This window comes from Propithecus coquereli, unplaced genomic scaffold, assembly GCF_000956105.1.
Source record: "Propithecus coquereli isolate 6110/MARCELLA unplaced genomic scaffold, Pcoq_1.0 Scaffold18, whole genome shotgun sequence".
Lineage (NCBI taxonomy): Eukaryota > Metazoa > Chordata > Mammalia > Primates > Indriidae > Propithecus > Propithecus coquereli.
In genome coordinates, this window is record NW_012142745.1 from 1,292,797 (window position 1) to 1,314,171 (window position 21,375).

The window sequence follows — 21,375 nt, forward strand, 5'->3', positions numbered from 1 at the left end:
TGGGGTCCTGCTGACCTCATATACGTGGTAGAGGGAGGAACCCTCATCTGGCCAGTAGCGGTCACACTGCTTGACACCATCCTCCACCAGTGGGGTCAGCATGACAATGACGGTGCAGCCACTCTCCCACACCATCTGGGGACAGAGACCCAGGTGAGCTCCACTCTAACATTCCTGGGACCTGGCTGGCCCTGGCTAGCCACAAGGACCCTAGAGAAGTCCTTCCTCCAAGAACCCACCTGCCAGAAGTCTGCGATGGTATGGGACAGTGGGCCCTGAGTGGCTATGTAGGCTGGCATCCGAGGGTCATGCTCAATCTGGGGGCAGGGAAGATACGTCATGAGCCCGAATAGGAAATGCCACTAGGGAGAGGCTTGGCCAAAGGGAGGAGGGTAGGGTCTGGGAAGGCTGAAAATCCCCATTTCCATGCTAGGATATCAGGCCCCTCAATTGCAGTGACCACAGGGGAATGGAATGTATAGGGACAGGATAAAGATGGGGCGGGGGTGGGGGCTGGAGTCAGGAACACTCACGATGGGGCTGGCGTTGATGTAATCGCTCCGAGAAGGGCTGCTTTCCACTTTCAGTTTGATCCGGGCATGGTCATCTGCACGGACCCCGCATCCCACCCCAGATGGCCCTCTGGTCATTGGAGTCCTGGCACCTCTGCCACTCAGCCTGAACCAGGAGCCCAGCCCCTCTCCCAAGCCCTCCAGAGCTCCCAGCAGAGGCAGAGCTGGGCCAGGTTAGCCAGCAGGGCTCACTCACAGGGCAGGAAGTCAGGATGGCGGTTCTTTTTGACGTTGCCCTCCCCCTGCGCAGTGGCACAGGTGTTTGGCTCTGCTTGGTAGGCACACAGGGCCTGCCACTCCTTGGCCAGGCGGTCCCGGTTCCTCAGGTGGTCCTCCATGTACGCCTGCAGGGGCAGTACAGCCTGGCTCTGGCCCACCCTGCCAGTCCTGCCTCTCCTACCATGCTGTCCCCTCACCCCTCCTGGGCCCAGGCCCTGTCCTGACCAGAATCATGTGTCCCGTGGAGATGTCCATGTTGGCCTGGGCGGGCTCCTCGCACCAGGATGGGGTGCTGCTGTGGGAGCTGGGGCTGGCCTGGGCCGCGTCGCTGAACTGTGAGGACACACTGCTCACCCGCGAAGGCTCGGGTGGACCCTCTGCCCTGTTGAACAGGGACTTTGTGGCCATGTGCTGGCGGCATAGGTCCTGCAGAGGAAGGATCAAATGAGGTCCAAGAGTCCTCTGAAGACTTTCAACGGGGCCCTGGGTTCAAGTAAGGGCCCTGGGCTCACCCCCGATTGGTTTTAAATGAAATCCATCCTCTCTGGAGTAGGATACTCTGCCCTGGCCCTCATCCTTCTCAGGGCTGTTCTTCTTGGATGATGCTTATGACAACCTCAGATATGACAGAATGGAATCCCGGACCCCAGAGTCACAGCACTGGGAAGAAGCTTAAGAACCATCTGCTCCCAATTCTCATCCATTCAGAAACGCCCCCACAGTACCCCATCTGGGGCTCTGCAGCCTCCGCCTGGACGCTCCCAGGGATGGGTGCTCACTCCCTGTTCAGCTCCCACCCTCACTCCATGCAAGCCCCAGACTCCCAGGGCCCTTGCATTTCCTCTCAACAAGCTTCTGGGGCTGCACACCTGGTACTCAAAAGTAGTGTCTCCATGGGCCCCCTCAGGCCCCAGGGCTGCCAGGCGCTCCTTGTCCCGCTGCCGCGCATGCTGCCGCACACACAGAGCCACGGCCAGAGCCACCAGTAGCCCGGCCACGCCTGCCAGGGCCACCAGAGTGAGCAGCACTGAGCGCATGGGAGAGGTGCTGTGTGCTGTTCGGGGAAGGACCGCAGCTGCCTCCTCTCTCTGTGGGGACAAGGCTAGAATGAAGGGGGGCAGTGGCAGGGGGATTTTAGGAGCTGTCCCTCGCTCCTGTCCCATGCCACAGTCCCTGCTAGGACATCTGGGGCAAAGCTGGGAGGGTAGGGGTATGAAGGTGCAGGCAGAAGGGCTCAGATTCTCCTTCTCAACCCTCACTGGGCCAACTCAACCACACTACAGTGCCAGAGACGTAGCGGGTGACCCTCACCAGATGGAATATGTGCATTTAAACGTGGACATAGAGAAGAGGAGAGAGAACCCAAGGAATTGAATAGTAGAATGTGAGGCATCAGCGTTGGATGCGGAATAGAAACATTATTTTGAGTATAATGTCCTTTCTGTGCAAGGTTTTCCCTTGGAATTTAGAAACTTCGCTCCAGAAAGCTCAGCTGGTTCTTGCCAAGCACAGGAGAGCTTGGTCCTGAGGGAGGAGCCACCTGGGCCATCTGCTGGTCAGAAGGAGAACTGCAGGGGCAGGGCTGCTTGGGCAAAGGCACCGCCCACCAAGTACAGGAGGTTTCAGCTTCAGTTCTCCCGTCAGGTTTGCCTCCATGTCTTGTGGGCAACGTCAGCCTCTGGGGCTTTGACTGATTCTCCAGTTAGCACATACCTGTCCCACTCCTGTCTGCAAGATTTGGAGCCCTGTCTGTGCTTCCAGTTCAGACTTCACGAGCCCTGCGGGGAGAATGCAGGTCAGGCTCTCTCCAGCCTCATGTGGTCTCTACCCCAGGTTATGCTATGCCAGGTGGCAGGCAGGGCCCATGTCAGCTGGGATCATTTCAAGGGAGCATCGGCCACAAGGCTGGATATATTCTAGTAGGGGTGGGGCTGAGGCTGGGGCCAAGCCTGGGGCTGAGGTTGGGAAGGTATTTACCTGCTTGCTGAGTCACATCAGCCAAAGACAGGTTCTGCTCATTGTGCCGGATGCGGAAAGTGAGGGCTGGTCCCACCACACTGCCAAATAGGAGCTATGTTACTACCTTACCCACCCTAGACCCCAGACTCTAAAAGAAAGGCCAGCTCTGGCCCTGTCCCCATTAGCGCTGTGGTCCCCAACCTCCGGTATGCAGATCAGTAACAGTCTGTGGCCTGCTAGGGACTGGGCTGCAGAGCTCCACCACGCCCCCCACCACATGCATGGAAAAATGGTCTTCCATGAAACTTAGGAAAGTGGGGGATGGGGCGGGGTGGGGCAGGCACACAGCAGCAGGTGAACAGTGGGGCGAGCAAGTGACGCTTCATCTGTATTTACAGCCGTTCCCCATCGCTTGCATCTCTGCCCCCTCATTCCCCCTACCACACTCCCCCACCCGTGGAAAAATGGTCTTCCATGAAACTGGTCCCTGGTGCCAAAAAGGTTGGAGACCGCTGTATTAGAGGATGGGGCTGGAGCAGTTCAGGGATGCCCTACAGGGGCACCTGAGGTCAGGAAGATGGTGCCAGCGGCAGGACTAGGTATGGCTGTACCTTCAATATAGCCGGAAACACCTCCGACCCCAGAGCTTGTCTATCCTTTCTCCCCTGAGCCCCTCCAGCCACCTCCTTGCTCAAGCCGCCTTCCAGGTCTCTGCCATCGCCCCGGCACGACACCAGCCTACCTGATGTTGATGAAGCTGCCCGAGGACACGTGCACATGCTCAGCCAGGATCTCCAGCAACTTCACTCCTGCAGCCAGGCTCAGGGGCCTGGAGATGGGATGCAGGAAGAGGAGGGAAAGTGGGGAACCCTCTGTCACTTTCTTAATACAGGCCACCTCCAGCGGTGCAGAGCAGCCTGCATCTCTGTCTCCTTCGCATGTGGATTTCTGCTCTCTGCTTCTTGCCAGGCAGGCCAGCCCCACCCCCAGTGGCCTGAAGGCTTCCCCAGGCTGAAGCTCTTACTTCTGGTCAGTGACGATGTAGCCATACTCCTCTGCGGATGGCCGAGCCGAGGGCTGTCCTGCTGCCGTGGGCTGGCCCTGGCCCAGTGGACTCTTCTTCTCCAGGAGGACAGGTGTGGCAGGGTGGGTGGCAGCTTTGGGAGGCTCAGAGGAGCCAGGGCCCAGCACCTGCTGGACTTCATTGGAGGTGGGGCTGGCAGTGGGGTGTCCAGGCAGGGAGGGCGTGGGGGGTGGAGGCTCTGCTGTGTCTCTGCCTTGCGCTTGCCCCTCCATTGTCTGTTTAGAAGAGAGGACGGAGGTGTGGCCTCTGGATAGTGGAGGGGCTTGGGGGAAGGGGTCTACACCTTAGACTCTGTGCTCTCCACAGTAGAGCTCAGGACTTGCTCAGCTTTCTACCCCCCGGGCCCAGGGCCGTGCTGGGTGCAGAGGGCACCCAGAAAATGTGAGCCAAGTGGACGAATGAATGAATAAAGGGTTGAATGAGTGGAAAATGGTCAGTAATGATCCACAGGCCGGGGCTGGAGTGGGAACGACAGCCAGAGTGAGAGAAGCTGGGGTGAGGGTAGAAGATGGTCAGGGAAGCAATGGCTTCTAGACTTTTGTTTAGCTACAAAATCTTAAAATACCAACACATGAAATAAACAGAAGCAGAGCTCCTCCAACTACAGGGGGTCAGGGGCCTGCCTGCTTGCAACCTCCCCCTTCCCCTAGGGATTCTCAGAGCACAGTAGTGAAAAGAACAGTGAATCGAGAATTCTGGCTGCCAGTCCCAGCCCTGCCATCGACTTGATGTGAGACCGTAGGCAATCGCTTATAGTCTCTGGGCCTTGGTTTCCCCAAAATCAGGGGCTGGAGGATACAGATTCTGTGTCTCGATCCTGAGATTTGGGTTTCGGCAAGGGGGTGTGCTGCCATGGGGCATTTATGTGTCAAGGAGGCACTGGGAACTCACTTTCTTGATATCAGCTCCAACATTTACAGCCCCTCCTGCAGAGACAGGAAAAATAAGAGTCTGGGAAAATGGCCAAGGCCAAGGTCCACACGGCACAGATGGGAGAAAGGGTCAGAAACCCCGAGCCTGTTACATCTGCTGTGGTCTCTTTCCTCTCAGTCAGAGAGACTGTTCTTGGGCTCATCCTAAGCACAGCCTCATTCTTCTTTGCTTCCTCCTTATAATTCACTGTTTTATTAGCTCCTCCCTCTGGCCCTGGCCACACCTCCCAATAGTAGTCTTTGTTCAGTCCTTCCTCTACCTATCAATTATTGGCTTCTCCTTAGCACTGGCCACGCTCCTCCTTAGGACTTTATTGTCACCAACCCACCCTTCCTGATGCCTCCTTATCCCTGCTCATACCCTCTGTTGGCTTCTTTTTCCACTACTTCCACCCTCCAGTCTTTCCTGGCCTAACTCCTCAGCTCACCACCCTACCGTCCTGCTCCCTGACCTGTGCTGGCAATGACCCTGTGTCTCAGAAGAACTCTTCCTGTGAGCCTGACTCTTTCCCTCCAGGCTGCTCCATGCGGTCTTGAGAGGTGGGGAAAGAGGTCTCCATGGAATTGGGAGATGCCGGGCTCTCTGCCCAGATGCTCACCCAGATTTCTTCCTGCGCCCTTGGGCAGCAGCTGCAGCAGGGTCAGGAGGGTGGAGAGCTGTTCGGGGGTCAGCTGGCGCAGCTCCACGCCGTAACCTGCCAGCACAGCCGCCAGTCTCTGCAGAGTCGCGTCTGCCAGGAGCCAGACGCAGGGCTCAGAGCTGATGGCGGGGTGAACTTGTGCGATGCAGTCAGGGAGGGAGGGGACTAGCACATTTAAGAGATTCTGCTCAAACACCAGGACACTGATGCCCTCCCCTTCCCAGCCCCTATCCACACTTTAGGGGAAAGGTCTTCCTGGGGCCAAGACCAAACTTCAGCCCTGCCATGGGGAGCACTCTCCACGTGGAGAAGAGCCATGTCAGCTCCACTCCCCACTGTATCCCCATGGCCTCCCTAGTGCCTGGCGTAAATCAGCTTGTCCATAGACATTAGTTAAATGTAAGAATGCCTTTAACGACAGGTTAACAAACGTATGGATAGGCAGGAAAGAGCCGCATGGTTCCCCAAAAGCAGCCCTCACGCTGTTACCTGGCTGCACTGCTGGGGAAGCGGGTTTCTCCCTGCGACCCCCTGGTCGTTCCTCCTCATAGCCCTCCGAGTGGTCCTCTGCCTGGCTGCCGCCCCCTTGCTCTGGCAGCCTTGGCACCCTGGCCCTGCTGGGCACTGGCAACTCCTGGGCTAGGTAGAGCAGCCCGGAGTCCTGGAAAAGCTGAGCAGGTGAGGGCCCTGGAAGGTCCCTATGGGAGTGGCCAGGGTGGTCCCCAAACACGCCCTTGGAGGCAGTTCTGCTGAAGAGGGCAGGAGCTTCAGCCTTGGGCAGGGGGTCGACACTGACCATCCCTGGGGAGCTCTCTGAGCCCCGGGAGCCATCACGGGAGCCAAACTGTGGGAAACCAGAGACCTGGGTAAGAGCAGAAGTCAGAGCTGGGGGACTGGGGTCGGGGTGGGGCCAGAGAGGAGGGCTCACCTGGTGGAACAGGTAGGGCTGCAGCAAGGTAGGTTCATAACTCAGGGCAGGGTGGGGAGGTGGCGGGGGCAGCAGCAGATGCTCCAAGAGAGGGGGCAGTAGCTCAGCCTGCAGAGGGGACAGGGGGGAGCCCGCCCCAGCTCCGTCCCCAGCCACTGGTGGTCGTGGAAGCCGGTGCTGGGCAGCAGGGGCAGAGCCAGTGGGGATGCCTTGGAAAAGCAGCTGCCCAGTGGGACCAGGTCTCCTGGATGCCAAACCAGATCTGGGGAGGAAAGCAAAATGTGTGTGTGTGTGTGCGCGTCTGTCTGTCTGTCTGTGTGTGCTCACTGTGGGGGGCAAGGGCATAGAGAGCCTACAAGGCAGAGGTGGTGGCGGCCACACAGGCTCAGCAGTTTAGAGTAGGCCTGGCATCTTAAAAAATGAGGTGGCCTCAGGGGAGAAGTGGGCCAGGTGGGCATGGGGATGGGCCAGCGGTCTCTGCCTCTCTGGTAAGCACACCTGGGTCTCCGAAACACAGTTGCGGAGGCTGGGGCTGGAGGAGGGGAGAACCGGAGCAGGAAGACAGCTGAGACTTCTCTGGATGGATTGTGGCTGCAGCTGGCCCCGCTGCCCTGTGTGCCATGTCCCCACAGCTGCCTCTCCAAGTGTATGCTCGAACATTCAGGACTGCTCCTCCACCCCCCGCCACTGTGTCTCTTTCATCCTGATATCATCATCTGGGCTCCAGGGACCTCGTTTACTTCCTTCTGCTTTGCCTTTAATTTAGAGGCCCTGACCACAAAAAGATGATGGTACCTTCTGCCATATGGAAGTCCACATAGTAATGAAACTGAACATTAAAAAGCTTTAGGCCAACAAACTTCTAATTTGTCTCTGATGACTACTTTGATATTTCTTTTAAAATATCTGATGTCAAGGTTTTTTAAAAAGCATTTTTTAAAATGCTCCTGTTTTTCTGGATCCCCAGGGATGAGCTCAGCTCCTGTTGGGTATGTGAGCATATCAGACAGTGGCCATCCCTGAACCTCTTTTACCTGTGCCCCAGCATGCTGGCCTTGGTACCACTTCCTTCCCCCTTTCCTCCAAGACCACAGACCTGCCAGCCTCACCATGCTAGTGATGTCAAGAAAGGCTGCCTACCTGTCCCTTGGATGGGGCTCCGGGGGCCGGAGCCTGGGGATGCGCTCCATCTCCTGGGAGATCACATATTGGGTGAGGTCATCATGCCAGGACAATCCTGTCAGGGGAAAGGATAGGATGAGGTTGGCTCGGGAGTCACTGGGATCAGAACTGCACTCCCTACCCTGTAGTGCATTGGATTTGTCAGAGCAGAGGGGCAGTGGAGGGGGTCTAGAGACCCAGGGGTTGATCTGGGCTGTCCTCTTCCCACCCGCAGGCACAGCTATTGGAGTCAGATTGCCTGGGTTTGAATCCTGCCTCTGCCACTGATGAATTGTGTGACCTTGGGCAAGGTGGTGAACCTCTTCAAGCCTCAAGTCCCTCATTTGTAAAATGGGGATTTATACCTCCTAAGATTGTTATGACAATTAAAATAACATATGTACATACCAAATAGTTAGAATAGTGCCTGTCACCTAGTAAACTTTCAACAAATGCTATTATCATCATTATTATTACTACTGTTATTGTCTGTTGATCCTGAACCTCAGTTTTCTTTATTCATAAAGTGGATATAATACATATTTCGGGGAGCTGTTATGAAGATCAAGTGTGATCAGGGAAATTAAAATGCTTAGAAAACTCTGAAGCACTAAACACGTTTTAAACCCTCATGTCATTGTCATTGTTGTCATCATCATTGTCATCATCCTCATCATCCTATGTGAGGCATATCTCCTATTTGACCATTTCCCCCCAAAATTCTGCTCTCAGGAAAGGTCAGTCACCTATTATAAAGAAGTATTCTCTCACTCTTCACCCTCAGTCTTTCTTCTCTGCTTCTGGACTTATAATCTGTGCTGCTCTTCACTCATTCTGGGATCTGCCAACACCCATACCTGCCTTCTTGCCTATTAACATTAGGCGAAGTCTCTGTGTTCCTATTTAAAGCCAATTCCTCCATTTGAGCACTAGCTTTCATCCCCTGTCACCTACTCAGGAACATCCTCCCTGCAAGTCTCTGCTCTTTCCTACGTTATCATTTTCTTTGTTCTCTATGAATTATTCCCATTAGCATCTAAACGTGAAGCAATTTCTTCAACCTTAAAAAAATACTGCTTGATCCCACATTCCCCTCCAGCTATCACTCCATTTCTTTGCTTTTTCTTTGCAGCAAGACTCCTTGTAAGAGTTATCCATATTGACTGTATCCAATTCTTTTCTTTCCATTCCCTCTTGATCCACTCTATTCAGGATTTTATTCCCAACTATCGTACCAAAGTTGCTCTCATTCACGTCACCAGTGACTTCCGCATGTCTAAATCTGGTGGTAGATTCTCATATCTCATTTTACTTAACCCATCATCATCATTTGGCACTCTTGAGCACTCCCTCCTCTTTGATATCCTTTCACTTGGCTTCCAGGACATGGAACACTCTTGTTTTTCCTCCTACTTCACTGGCTTCTGCTTCTCAGTCTCCCTTGATGGTTCCTCTCCTTCTCCTGGTCCTCTTAATATTAGAGTTCCCTAGGGCTTGATCCTTGGTCCTCTTCATCATAGACGCCCAATCCTTTAGTTACCTCATCCACCTCATTGGTTTGGTTACCCTCTATATGCCAAAGAATTCCAAATTTGTATCTCCACTTCAGACCTCTCTCTCAAAATTCAATCTCATATACTCAACTCCCCACTCTGTTTGAATAGACATCTTAAACTCAATATATTTGAAACAGAACACCCCACCCCAAGTTGATCCTTCTGCAATTTTCCCCATCATAATTAGTGACATCTCCACCAATCCAGTCGTTCAGGCAAAATAACCTTTGACTCCTCTCTTTACAGCCATATCCAATATTTCATGAAATCATACTGATTACCTTAAAAATATATACAGAATTCTGTCATTCTTCATTACTTCCCTGCAACCACTCTGGTCCAATCCATACCTCTTATCTGAGTTATTGTGGTAGCTTCTAACGGTCTCCCTCCATCAATCCTTAACTCCATACATTCTATTTTCAATACAGCAACAAGAGTGATGATCTATAAATTAGATCATGCACCCCTATGCTCAATACCTTGTAATGATTTCTTCTTTTACTTAAAGCCAATGTCCACATGTTCTCCTATGAGGTCCCACAATGCTCTGCACCCCTTGCCCATCACCTACCTGACTACACCTGCTACTCTTCCTCTCCACCACTCCTCTGCAGTCCCCTGGCCTCCATGATGTTCCTCAAACTTGTGCTCTTGCCTTAGGGCTCTTGTCCTAGGTGTTTGGTCTTCCCGAAACACTCTTCTCCCCATAATCTCCTGGTAAACTCCCTCACCTCCTTAGAATCTGTTCAGATTTCATAGTTTCAGTAAGGTCTATTTTGACCACTCAATTTAATACTGCAGCTTCCTAACTCACCATTCCTAATTCCTTTATTGTGCTGTAATATTCCATGACTTATCATCGTCTAACATATTATATATTTTCTAACTTATATAGTGTGTTCCCTCCAGTTATTCCCTAAACATAAACCCTAATAAGCAGAGATCTTTGTTTTACTCCCTGATTCATACCAAACACGTAAAACTATGCCTGCCACATAGTAAGTACTCAATAAATACTTGTTGAATGAATGAATTAAACGAGTGGGGTGTTCTCCTGAATGAGGACCCCAAGATTCATGGATCTGGAGCACTCAGACTATACTACGGGCTGGTCCTAAAAAGATGGATATGAGCCTCTTCCTGTGACTTCTTCTAGAAGTCTCCTCTAGGCTCCTCCAGAGAGTCCAGATATGAACAGCTCATCTCTAGGGTTCTACCTCCCACTCCTATCTTGCCTCCTTTTCCAGAAAGATCTGGGAAGATGATGCTCTGGGAAGAAGTGGGTGTGATAGGAATGTTCCATGAGGAGAAGTCCTCAGGTCAGGTGGCCCCTCACTTCCCCACTCCGATAACCAACTTCCACCTCTCCCCTCTGGTGCACTTTCACCTTACCTTGGGACATGAGCTGTCGGAGCACACCTTGTAAGCGCTGGAGAACTGGGGAGGTGACTTGCAAAATGGGCTGGGCCTGCCCCACACCCACCTGGCACTGTCCAAACAAGCCATCTAAGAGCACAAAAACAATGTCAGCAGGTGGCTTGAACAAGAGGCCTCCCAAAGTTCAGGTTGTGAATGGACAGCACTCTCTCCACCTCCTCTCCTAGCCTCAGAGCTCTGCTCCCCCAGGCCAATGTCCCTACTCCCCAAGCCCAGTAGCCCTCCTCCTTTCCAGCCCCCCACCCCCGTTTCTTATTGTATCACCCATCCTGTCAGTTCTATGCCTGGACCTCACTCACCCTGAATACAGACTTCGAGGTGAGAGCAGAGTCTGCGATCAAACAGACAGCCTGTAGAGGGACAGGTGAGCAGAGGCTCAGACACACACAATCATAGAATGGTTGGAGGGATGGACAGGCTGGGAAAGAGGGAAGCAGACGCAGTCCATTCTTTCATTCTAAAGAAGGCTTTAAGCTGGGAGTAGAGTGGGGAAGAGGCCTAGAATTCTTAAAAGAAGGAAGTGTGGGATGTGGCTTTGGATACTAAGGATCTGCGAGTCTGAATCCTTAAAAGCCTCAGTTTGCTTAACTGAGTGATGAGGAGAAGAAACCTTCCAGGTGCGTGGGGGGAGTAGTGATGGTGGAGGATCACATACTGTGAGAACAAAGGTTCTCACAGAATTACTATGCAGGTGGTTTTGGTCAAATTCTAGGGAAAAGAAAACTTTCCTACCCAAATCTCCAAAAGCATTCTAACTATGATGGCCTGGAACTCAGAAGAGGTGGAAACCCTAGCACGCCTTCCCCCCCCCCGCCCCCGCCCCCCTGGGGTGAAGGAGCAAGGGTGAGTTGTCTCTAAGGCAGCGCTTCCCACACTGTCCCAGGCCCGAGCCGCTGGCGCTGTCCGCGGTGCTGAAGCTTTGAGTCTGGCTCGGCCAAGGGCTCGCCTGGAGGCGATTACCAGAGAGGAAGGGGTGACAGGGCGAGGAGTCTCCACAAGACTTGACCCCTCCCCGTTCTATCCTGTCAACTCATAGCGTCACAGGAAGTACCCTGCAGTGGCCTCCAAGCCCGGGTGGGGGAACAGGGCACCAGGTGGCGAGGCTGCGCCCTTTCCCCCACGCGCCACCCTCCCACCCCCACCCCCCGGCCCGTGAGTCAGCGCTGACTGTCTCTGTCCTCACAGATGTGAGTCAGCACCAACCCTGGCTGTGGGGAGGGGGACAGCAGAGGACCCTCCCCTTTTCATCCTCTTCTGCCCCCTCCCCCAGCTGTCTCCCTCTTATAGGAGATCAGATGGCAGCGATCGGTCTCTCTAGGCCTAAAGAGAGGCCCTGGCCCCTCCCACATCCCAATCCTCTACGCGGAGCTGGGACCCCTTGCTGCGGGCCCCGCTCTCACTGCCCAGAGATCGTTCCCTCTCCCTCCCGCTACTTCCCTGCCCCTCCACCCTCCTATTTCTCAGCGCTGATCACCACCTCCCTGGCGCTTCAGTGCGACTTGCTTCTCCTATGGTCTTGCAGCGGGTTTCTGAGTCCCTCTGCCCATATGCACCTTAATTTTGCTCCCGAACCCGCAATCTTCCCCTGAGCTCAATTCTCTTAGGTCCCGCCCCGTGTTCCCAGCCCCACCTCCAGGCCTACGCCCCTTTCCTCCCTGACGCCCTCTCACCTTCTTCCTCTCACAGTGCCTCCCCCCGACATTTTCTACCTGAGCTTCCTACCTTCATGACACTTCCCCCCACGGCCCACCGAGTTTTGCTCCCGGCCCCATACTGCCTCCCGCCCAAGTTTCCTCCTGACCGTGGGCGCTAATGGCGCTGCAGCCCCCCGGGCGGCTGCTGAGCAGCAGGAGGCAGAGGAGCAGCCGGAGACCTCCGGATCCCCCGAGAGCCCCCGGCCGCCGCGGGCGCCGCATCCTTCCCGGCTCTGCGCGCTCGCTCCTCGCCGGAGCCGCAGCGACGCTGGCGGGCGCCTGCCGGAGGGGCCAAGGCGGGGCCTGCCACTCCCCACCCACCTACGAGGCGGGGTCTACATGCCCCTCTCGCGGCAGCTCGGCAAACCGCAGGCGGGTGGTGACGACATCTCCACCCCCGGCTCTTATGCTTATTGGCGTCACGCGTGGCGTAAAAGCCTCGTCTTGGCGGGGGACCTACCCAATCCATCCCTCCTCCACCAAATAGTAGGCGCTTCACTGGAACTCCCATTTGGCCCCACCCCTTTTTGACCTATACTCCTCTTCAAGGACCGTCACTTTTATCTCTCAGTCCCAGGGTTGGCGAAGAAAAGGGTTACAGTTGGGTGGGGGCCAAGGAAAGACGGGTGGGTTGGGGAGTATGAACCGTAAGATGTGGAGCATAAAAGTGAATCAAATAGGCATCTTTATTAATGGTCCTGGTGTCTTCCTTAAGAGCAGGAATGGTTACGTGTGTGTCTGGATTCCAGTTCTAACAGTGCCACCTGCTAGGGGTATGACCTTGGGCAAGTTGCTTAACCTGTCTGCGCCTGCTTCCTGATAAAGGAAGTGGAAGTGCTAATGGTACCTACCTCACAAGGTGGTTGTGAGGATTAGGTTAGTTAAACTCATGTGGATCACTCAGAACAACGGAAGTACTGGCACACACTAAACACTCGGTACACATGAGCTTTGGCTCTCCTTTCTCTCGCTGTCTCCCACCACGAGCCTACCAACGATCTTATGGTTTCTACCTGCAAAATATATCTCACATCAGTCCACTTCTCTCCATCCTCACTACCTGATCTAAACTACTGTGCTCTCGCATCACTGGCTATTGCAGTAATCACCTAACTGGTCTTTTGCTTCCACTCTTGTCACCCAATAAGTGGGGAGTGAGGCTTCTAAAGTTTAAATTTGATCACTTTACTCTCTTGCTTTACAGTAAAATACAAAAAAAAAAAAAGGACAAAAGTGCACAGTGAATACTCATATACCCATCATTTAGATTTAACAGTTGATATTTAGCCATATTTGCTTCTTTTTGGTATTCAAACATAAATGATAGACATCATGATATTTTCCTTAGAAATATTTCAATATGCATCTCCAAGAAACAAGGACATTTCCCCACATGACCAAAATGCCATATGACGCCTAACAAAATTTACAACAATTCCCTAATGTCATTTAATGCTCAGTTCATATTCAAATTTCTCAAATTGTTTCCAAAAATGCCCTTTTCCAGCTATTTTGTTCAAAATCGGCATCAAAGACCACCATTGCATTTATTTATGTTTCTTAATTCTCTTTAAATTAGCATAGACACCATCTCCTACCCCCCATTTTTTTTTTTTTTTTTGAGACAAAGTCTCACTCTGTTGCCCTGGCTAGAGTGAGTGCCATGGCATCAGCCTAGCTCACAGCAACCTCAAACTCCTGGGCTCAAGCAATCCTACTGCCTCAGCCTCCCGAGTAGCTGGGACTACAGGCATGCGCCACCATGCCCGGCTAATTTTTTTTCTCTATATATGTATTTTTAGTTGTCCAGATCATTTCTTTCTATTTTTTTGGTAGAGACGGGGTCTCGCTCTTGCTCAGGCTGGTCTCGAACTCCTGAGCTCAAACGATCCGCTCGCCTCAGCCTCCCAGAGTGCTAGGATTACAGGCGTGAGCCACTGCACCCGGCCCTACCCCCCATTTTTAACATTGTCTTTTTGAGAGACCAGAACTCCACACCTTCTGGATTTGTCTGGTTGTTTCCTCGTGGTATATTTCCAGGCATTTCTCCAGTGCATAATCTGTTTATCTTTTGTATTTCCTCTATAAACTAGAAGTTGTATATGAAGTAGTGATTGGATCGCATTAAAGAATTTTAAAAGCAAAATGCCTCCGATTATATTACTTCAGAAAATGCATGATGTCTGGTTGTTCCACTATTAGCGATGTCAAAATTGATCACTGGTTTAAGCCAGATCTTTGTATGTAAAATTATGCTTTCCTAATGTGACCAGCATGTAATCCATAGGATGATATTTTGGCACCAGGAGAATATCTGGTTCTCCATCAACTTTTCACCAAATGTTGTACTGTTCATTGATGATCCTTGACTAAATTTTTTCATTAGAGGTATTAAAATGGTGATTTTTCTAATTCTGTCATTCCTTTTACATTTATTCAATGATTTTATTTCCTAGAAAGGGCTTTCTCTGATCAACTGGGCTGAGTGACCCTGAAATACAACTCCAACTGGAAAGGTAGCATATATTCTTAGTTTTTTCTCTTTACCCATTTGCACAGTAATGAGTCGATATGGTGTAATAGTTACCCCTAACAATGACAAATACATTAAAAACATTTTTATGATTGTTCTTTTTTGAGTATTACAATAGAAGTATGGATTTTTATATATTCAATGTATGCCAATAAATCACAGTGATTATTCTTTTTGATATTCAAATGGTCCCAGATTAAACCCATGAAAGCTTTTTAAAGCTGTCTCTGGTGTCCTTTTGAAACATCCCATTAATCACTAAAAACTCTCCTGCTTTCTGTCACTCCAAGATGTACCAGGTTCATCTTTTTTATTCCCTCCTATAGACATGGAAGCAGCCATTTCTCTAAAGAGATTTGGTAGCTTTTGATAAAAACCAATTTTAGATCACAATCTAGGTTTTAGGAGTAATAATGGCTATTCAAGTAAATATATGTTAGACTTTTTTATGTTATCCTCTATTTGGCTTATCTTTTGTATTCTCTATTTTATCTTTCCATACCTCATTCTAGATATTTTCTTTTGAACTATATTCCAGTTTACTAATTTTCTCTTCAGCTATGTACAATCTTCTGTTAAACCCAAGTATCAGTCCTGAACTTGGCCAGCAACAGATGGTACACTCAATCAGAGTAAATAAGAAGCATTTAATGGAGGAACTATTTGTAAAGGTATGGACAGGCAAAGGAATATAAACCTTTGTCAACTCACAGCTGGTCATGGAGGGAGCCAGGGAAATATGTACCTTGGCTTTTCTCTCTTTTTGGCCTCTGAATTTGCCAATATCTACTATTAGCCAAATCCAACCAGAAGCCAGTGAGCAAGAGCTTCTGGTTGATGCAATCCATAGACATCAAACTAGGGGCACAGAGCAGGGTAAAGAAAGATGGAGCATGACTATGGGTGGGAAAATGGGGACTATCTAGCCTAGCTTATACTCTTGTTCTTTGTTTGGATGAAAACTTCTACCCTTATCACAAATGACATACACATCTCTTAATTCAGACATACTTTCATATGAAACCTAAAACATTGTCCAACACCAGTTCTCCCAATATAAAGTAGCTGGGAAGGGAAATGGGATTTAAAAAAAAAGAAACTTTCATGCCAACCTTTTTTTGGCACCAGTGTACACAGTGTGCACTACAGGTACACACTGCCATGCCCCGCTAATTTTTTCTATTTTTGGTAGAGACAGGGTCTCTCTCTTTCTCAAGCTGGTATCGGACTCCTGACCTCAAGGGATCCTCCTGCTTTGGCTACACAGAGTGCTAGGACTACAGGCGTGAGCCACCATGCCCAGCACATGCCAACTTACTTCAAACACAGCTTCTACAATCTCTGTAGCTGATCTAGAGGCCTAAATTGATAATCACAACTTCCTTATTCCTCCACCCATTTTATGATCTTCTTATCTTGGTCAGCACTTTGACTGGATGAGACTTTTGAACCAGCAGTCTGAGGCAAATCCTTATTTCTTCAAGATCTGAGTCTTTGACGTCGCTGGCTTTATTTGGTACCTACAGTTTCCCAAGACTCCTGGGAAAGATAATAGAAAGAGCCCATGTGAATCCCTTGGGTTCCAATAATCTTCTCTGCCTTCATTTTATAGCAGCAACTCAACTTCCCCCTGGTAATTGGAGTCAATCACTGTGGTTACATCTGTCTGTTGGTATATCTGTCTATTGGTTCAGTGGCCTGAGGAACCCAAAGTGACCTCACGTAGTAGTCTCAGTGTCAGTCCCCAATTTAATATTACTGTCTCTGTGGTGAAAGCATTCTTCCCTTACATAGTGGGATCTGAAAACTCTTTAGTCAGGAGAAGGGAAGCAAATATTTCTTCAGAGATTTTGAAACATAATAGTGAGAGGGGCCACTTTGACCTTTACTCCTTGGTTTCAGAACCCGGGGGATGGATAAAGCATTCCGTATGTTCACTGATGGTGAGTGAATGCTGACAGAGGCATTATGGACAGGAAAGGCAAATCCAAATTCATATCCAGAATATAAATCGCTTCTTCATTTCATGGTGAGAGGAATTTAGAATAAAAATCTGTCATCATGTTGCTGGTGGGCCATATGGGGTGCTCAACATGGACCTACTCTTGGCAAATTGGTATCCAGGTGTGGCTGTAACTAGATCATTCTTGGTGGGGAAGTCTATGCTGTTAAGCCCATGCACAACCTCCATCCCTGCCACAATATCCATTGGTACGTGGACTCATCAAGAAAGCCCCGGGGTGGCTGGGGACAGAGGATGACTGATATCCACAGAACAGCTCATTTCATTTGATTATTGACAGGCTTCTGCGCAGTCTATGTCTTTCGATGGTCATTCATTCAGGAACCATGACTATCTGCACACTCCATGTTCATTTCAAGTGATCCATTTCAAAACCTTCTTGTCACAGATCTTCAAATCTTGTTTTATTCAAGTCCCTGATCATCCAGCCAACCTCTTAGCTATAAACACTGTATCAGTATAGGCACATACCTCAGATCTTTTCTTCTTCAATTCCAAGTGGACAACAAGATACCAGCAAACACAGAGGGGATTTCTGTTCACTGATGGAATCTGCAGATGATTCCGAGTTGGGCTGCAACGTAGTTGCCTTCCACTTATGGCTGATACCTGCATTTTGTACAGACATCTGTAAATTAAGCCTGTACTTTTTTCTTCCTCTGTTAACTGGTCATAGCGAATTCCCCATGAGGCCATAGATAAGGGTGTTGGGGAGGTGAGAAGCAGTATGAGTCCAGTGCAATTTGTTTGTTTTGCCCAGTTCTTCTTTTGCTCAGTCTTATATACACCATTTCCATTTAACAATGGAATGCTGTGACAAACAAAAGGCTATCATCTTTTCTTTATTGTGGTAAGTGTCCAAGGTAAAGTAATTTATCTCACTATAAAGAGGGCATCTCAACATGCCACAGACAACTAGGCCCCTAGACACTTCATTAATGTGGCAGGACTCTGAACCTACTCCTTTCTCTCTCTCTCTCTCTCTCTCTCTCAGAGATGGGGTCTCGCTATGTTGCCCAGACTGGTCTCGAACTCCTGGCCTTAAGCAATCCTCCTGTCTCGGCCTCTCAAAAGTGTGGAGATTATAGGAATGAGCCCCCAGACCTGGCCAGAACTTTCTGGAGATTCTTCTTCCATGTGTGTGCCTTATGGCTTCAAGGGTAATTGCAACTCCCTGCTTACCATACCTAATTAGCCCAATATTATCATAGTAATGGACCTGAGTGATTTTCTGAGGGATATTGTCTTAGTTTAGGCTGCTATAAAAAAATTACCATAGACTGGATGGCTTATAAACAACAGAAACTTATTTCTTACAGTTCTGGAGGTTGTATGTCTGAGATCAGGGTGCTAGCATGGTTGGGTTCTGGTGAGGGCTCTCTCTCTCAGGTTGTAGACTGCTGACTTCTTACTGTATTGTAACATGGAGGAGAGAGGGCAAGAGAGCTCTCTGGGGTCCCTTTTACAGGGGCACTAATCTCGTTCATGAGGGCTCCAGCCATGACCTACTTACCTCTCAAAGGCCCTACCTCCTAAAATATTGGAGATTGGATTTCAACATAATGAATTTTGGGGGAACACGAACATTCAGCCCATTGTAGATGTTGAAGTTTAAAAAAAGGTCTTTCCAGACCATATTTTTATAGAGAACAGGAAAGCTGACATAGCCCTGGAGTGAGAGAGTCCTGGAGTGAGAGAGTCTGTTGTCTCTGCCATATGAATGCAAAACTCCTTCTGTCTTTCCTGATAAGAATGGAAAAGAAAGAATTTTCTAAATCAGTGTTGCCCAATAGAAATATATTTGCGATTATATATGTAATTAGAAATTTTCTAGTAGCCACATTTAACAAGTAAAAAACAGGTGACATTAATTTTAATGTTTTATTTAACCCAATATATCAAAAAAATTAGTTTGATACGTAATCAATACAAAAGGTTATTGAGATATTTTGCACTTCTTTTTTCATACTGAGTCTTCAAAGTCAGAATGAGGGCATGTTTTACTTACAGCATATCTTGATTTGGGCTAGCCATGTTTCAAGTGCTCAATAGCCACATATCACTAGTGGCTACCATATTGGACAGTGCAGTTCTAGATTAGTGGCTGAATATTAGGGAACAGAGCTGCAATTAGTGTCATCAACCTGCCAAGGCTATTATATGGTTTTTCTTCATACTTCATCTTTCTATTTCACAGGACAAATGGGCAAATTAAAGAAGAATATGAAAGGAATAGCTACATCTGTATTTTTCAAGTCCTTGATGGAGGTATTAATCTCTGAAATTCACCTAGGGTTGCAGAATTGCTTTGGGTGCATACTTTTGGAAGGGGGAGGTAGTTCCAGGTGCTTCCACTGGGCCATTTCTACCAAAATAACCTTTACTTTACAGATGAAAGAACCAAAGCAGAGATTTTACTAATAATGAAGTATATCTATTTGCACCATATATCCTGGGACTGAGATTACCACAAAATGCATCTACAATCCCACTAGACAGACTACTGTAAAGAAGACAATGGCCACAACTCCATTTATTATCTGACATCCATAAGTTCTCACTCATAAGTGATCACAGTAGTGTTTTGGGTCTTTGTGGACTATCCTCTATTGAGAACAAGTTTCTAGTAACCCAGAATGTTTGTATACATCCTTTTCCCCAGTGCTATTACTGATCTTGTAAATGGCTCCAGATCCTTCTGGGGGAAGATTTGGAGGAAGATTCACTGTGTTTACTTAAGGCCACATTGTCATTCAGTCAAAGGGCTCCATATCTGTGAATTGCCTTAGCTCTCGGAATTGGAGAAAAGGCTGTGAGTTCTTACTAGGACAAGGGAACTGTCACACACCATCCAATTGCCTCTTTTTCTTCAAAGAGCCCCAGTGTCAATCTCCAAGATTCTGGGGCTCAGATGGTTGCTGGAAGGCATTTCCTCATTGCTGCTCATTCAAGTTTAGTCTTTATTCTTTTAATTTGAATTGATTCAGTCTACCCGATATCAACTTACATGTGTTTGTGGCCTTATTTGTATCATGTTTTTCCAAGTCAAGTGACGTGCCCAAATTGGTGGAACAACTGGGCCTTGCCAAAGACTAATTCACTCATCTACCAGTGCCAGCTGGGGCCATGCCAGGCCTCCTTGTGTTGCCATGTTTGTTCCCTCTGGGCACCTCTTCTTGAGTAGAAACAATTTGGTAGGGCTCAGAAGAGATTTTCCTTCAGTCCCAAATCTCCTCAATATGGTCCACAAGAAGTAGTTTGCCTATTTTTAACTTTATATAAATGGAATTATATTAGTTTATTAAGTATGAAATGTCTGATTTACTTAAGTACTAAGTTCGACAGTTGATATCTCTGACGTTTCATTTTGACACTTCCCTTTTTTTATTGTGAAGGTACATCCTCATTTTCAAATGCATGGTTTGGCTTGTGATTATCTTTCAAAAATTTTTTTAGAGCAATTTTTGTGAAACCATGGATAAGTCAAAAATTTGTGTTATTTTCAAATATGAGTTCTGTTGTGGAACCAACGCAGTCCAGACAGCTTGAAACATCAACGAAGGGTATGGGAAGGATGTGGCTAATGAATGCACAGTACATTGATGGTTTGAGAAGTTCCATTCTGGTGACTTTAATCTTGAAAATGAGCCATATGGGCGACCTCAGATGAAGGTGAATAATGATGAACTGAAAACTGTAGTTGAAGTTAATCCATCTCAACCTATGCATGAATTAGCAGCAAAGTTTGACATTACTATTCCAACAATATTGAACCATTTGAAACAAATGGGCAAGGTAAAGAAGCTGGATAGATGGGTATTGCATGAATTAAATGAACGTCAGAAGAGAAATTGTCTCAAAGCTTGCCTTTCTTTGCTGTCACGACATAAAGGTGAGGAACCATTTCTACACCGTATTGTTATGTGTGATGAAAAATGGGTTCTTTTTGACAATCACAAGCATTCAGCACAATGGCTGCATAAAGATGAAGTGCCAAAACACAGTCCAAAACTGAACATTCATTAGAAAAAGCTAATGGTGTCTGTTTGGTGATGTAGTGCTGGTAGTATCCACTACAGCTTCATGAAAACCGGTCAGTCGATTACAGCAGATGTCCACTGCAACCAATTGGATGAAATGATGAGGATGCTTGTTTGATTAAGCCACCAAGATTGGTCAATAGAGACAGGACAGTCCTCTTGCAAGACAATGCTTGACCACATGTTGCACAAACAACACTGCCCAAACTGCAGAGGTGGGACTTGGAAACTCTCTGTCATCCACTGTGTTAACCAGATCTTGCACCAACTGACTACCACTTCTTCCAGGCTTTGGACTACTTCTTGCAAGGAAAAATATTCAATTCTTAACAAGCTGTGGAAAATGCCTTTTGTGATTTCATTGCCACTTGCTCTCCAGGCTTCTTTGCTGCTGGCATAAACAAGTTACTGTTAAGATGTCAACACTGTGCTGATAGTTTAGGCACATACTTTGATTAATTGTACTGCTTCTTGTTTGAGATATAATAAACTAAACTTTTGATTTGAAACCGGACATTTCATACTTAATGATCTAATATGTATTCTCTTTTTGTTTGGCTTTGTGAAGCTGTAGTGTATTTCTCTTTATTTTT

General features: G+C 48.6%; 1 protein-coding gene across 2 annotated transcripts in view; it reads right to left on the reverse strand.

Annotated features, from left to right (window-relative positions):
* PTPRN (protein tyrosine phosphatase, receptor type, N) overlaps positions 1-12,408 on the reverse strand; it is an 18,052-nt gene extending 5,644 nt beyond the window's left edge. The window contains exons 1-18 of one of the 2 annotated variants that reach the window (XM_012642535.1): positions 12,294-12,408; positions 10,792-10,842; positions 10,448-10,561; positions 7,476-7,572; positions 6,336-6,597; positions 5,897-6,251; positions 5,366-5,497; positions 4,726-4,760; positions 3,775-4,049; positions 3,493-3,579; positions 2,769-2,848; positions 2,505-2,569; positions 1,661-1,879; positions 1,017-1,217; positions 769-916; positions 534-607; positions 240-317; positions 16-135 (exon numbers count right to left, since the gene is read on the reverse strand). In XM_012642535.1, coding sequence (XP_012497989.1) covers positions 16-135; positions 240-317; positions 534-607; positions 769-916; positions 1,017-1,217; positions 1,661-1,879; positions 2,505-2,569; positions 2,769-2,848; positions 3,493-3,579; positions 3,775-4,049; positions 4,726-4,760; positions 5,366-5,497; positions 5,897-6,251; positions 6,336-6,597; positions 7,476-7,572; positions 10,448-10,561; positions 10,792-10,842; positions 12,294-12,408 — 2,508 coding nt within the window. The remainder of the gene's footprint in view (positions 1-15; positions 136-239; positions 318-533; positions 608-768; positions 917-1,016; positions 1,218-1,660; positions 1,880-2,504; positions 2,570-2,768; positions 2,849-3,492; positions 3,580-3,774; positions 4,050-4,725; positions 4,761-5,365; positions 5,498-5,896; positions 6,252-6,335; positions 6,598-7,475; positions 7,573-10,447; positions 10,562-10,791; positions 10,843-12,293) is intronic. The other variant, XM_012642536.1, reaches the window with a different exon arrangement.
* Between the last annotated feature and the right edge of the window lie 8,967 nt (positions 12,409-21,375).